This window comes from Halyomorpha halys, unplaced genomic scaffold (assembly GCF_000696795.3).
Source record: "Halyomorpha halys isolate HHAL.00 unplaced genomic scaffold, Hhal_1.1 Scaffold198.1, whole genome shotgun sequence".
In the NCBI taxonomy this organism is placed as follows: Eukaryota; Metazoa; Arthropoda; class Insecta; order Hemiptera; family Pentatomidae; genus Halyomorpha; species Halyomorpha halys.
The window spans coordinates 249,082-250,209 of NW_027113946.1; the positions used below are offsets into that span (position 1 = coordinate 249,082).

The window sequence follows — 1,128 nt, forward strand, 5'->3', positions numbered from 1 at the left end:
ATAATATGAAATACGTAAATATGTAAATAAAGAAAGGTCTTCAGCAATATGTTAATAATTTGAAATCAGGTTTCTTTCGTTTATGAATAATTTACAATTTACATATATGTTAAACATGAAAGAATTGATAGATATATAATATGATTTTATCCTATTTTAGATATTAGAGTGAAAGACTTGTATCCCCTCTAGCCCAAAATGTTCCATAGAACGATTAGTGTGCCCCATTAAAAACTATTGTCAACCCATGTGTCAAATGTAGAAATAAATTGGAAGAAAAAATTTATTTTAAAAGTATAATAGTTAGTTAGACAAGAGTCCAGCTTCAAATTTAATCTACGGTGTCTATAATTGACTTATGGTCACAATTGTTTAAAAACTCATATAGCTTATTCTCCATAGCAAGACTAATCAACGAATCTTCCATCTCGAAACCAGCTGCAAGTAACTTTTCAACTATAATTCGATCACCATTAGAAATAGCCTTAGTTAAAATTATTGTATTGTGTTCATTTGGGACAAGGGATAATCTTAAGCAATTCTGAAGCAACATATCAACTAATTTTGGATATCTTTTTTCTACAGCAACAGATAGTGCACTCCAAATATAACACCATTCGTTTTTTTTAAGTAGATATTGTAGCTTGCGAACGTTACCCTCCCGAACGAAATCCAGTATCATTGATTCGAAACTTTTCTGAGTAGGCATTGGATACAGAATGTCGCAAATATCGAATTGTTCAGAGTTTAAAGCCAAATCAAATGGTCTACGACGCTCTGAGTTAAGAACGAATATTGAAGCTTTGTGATCCAATAGAAATTTTACGGTGGCTAAATGGCCCTCTTTGGCCGCCAAGTGCAACGCTGTGTTTCCGAGATCGTCTCTAGAATCAATTTCAACATTTCGTGAGAGCAACCACTTCAACAAATCGTTGTCACCTTTCCAAGCCGCTTCTTGTAAGATCCCATATGTCCTGTTCATATCGTAAGCGATATACAATCCTAAGTTCGATTCATTCTTCATCCAAGTTTTAAATAAATCATATACATTTTGTTTTTCAAAAGAAAATGTTTCCCTAAGCCAGGAAACTAGGAGATGCTTTTCCGCGGTGTCCATGTTGTGTAGTA

At 33.4% G+C, this 1,128-nt stretch overlaps 1 protein-coding gene across 1 annotated transcript; it reads right to left on the minus strand.

The window, feature by feature from the left end:
• Positions 1-331: 331 nt before the first annotated feature.
• Positions 332-982, minus strand: LOC136796721 (ankyrin repeat domain-containing protein 7-like). Its single transcript, XM_067051180.1, has one exon. It carries the CDS (start codon positions 980-982, stop codon positions 332-334), a length of 651 nt encoding a protein of 216 aa, XP_066907281.1.
• Between the last annotated feature and the right edge of the window lie 146 nt (positions 983-1,128).

What these genes read in the sequence shown, in the direction of transcription:
- LOC136796721 (XM_067051180.1), bottom strand. Translation starts at nt 982, where the DNA reads ATGAACAGGACATATGGGATCTTACAAGAAGCGGCTTGGAAAGGTGAC.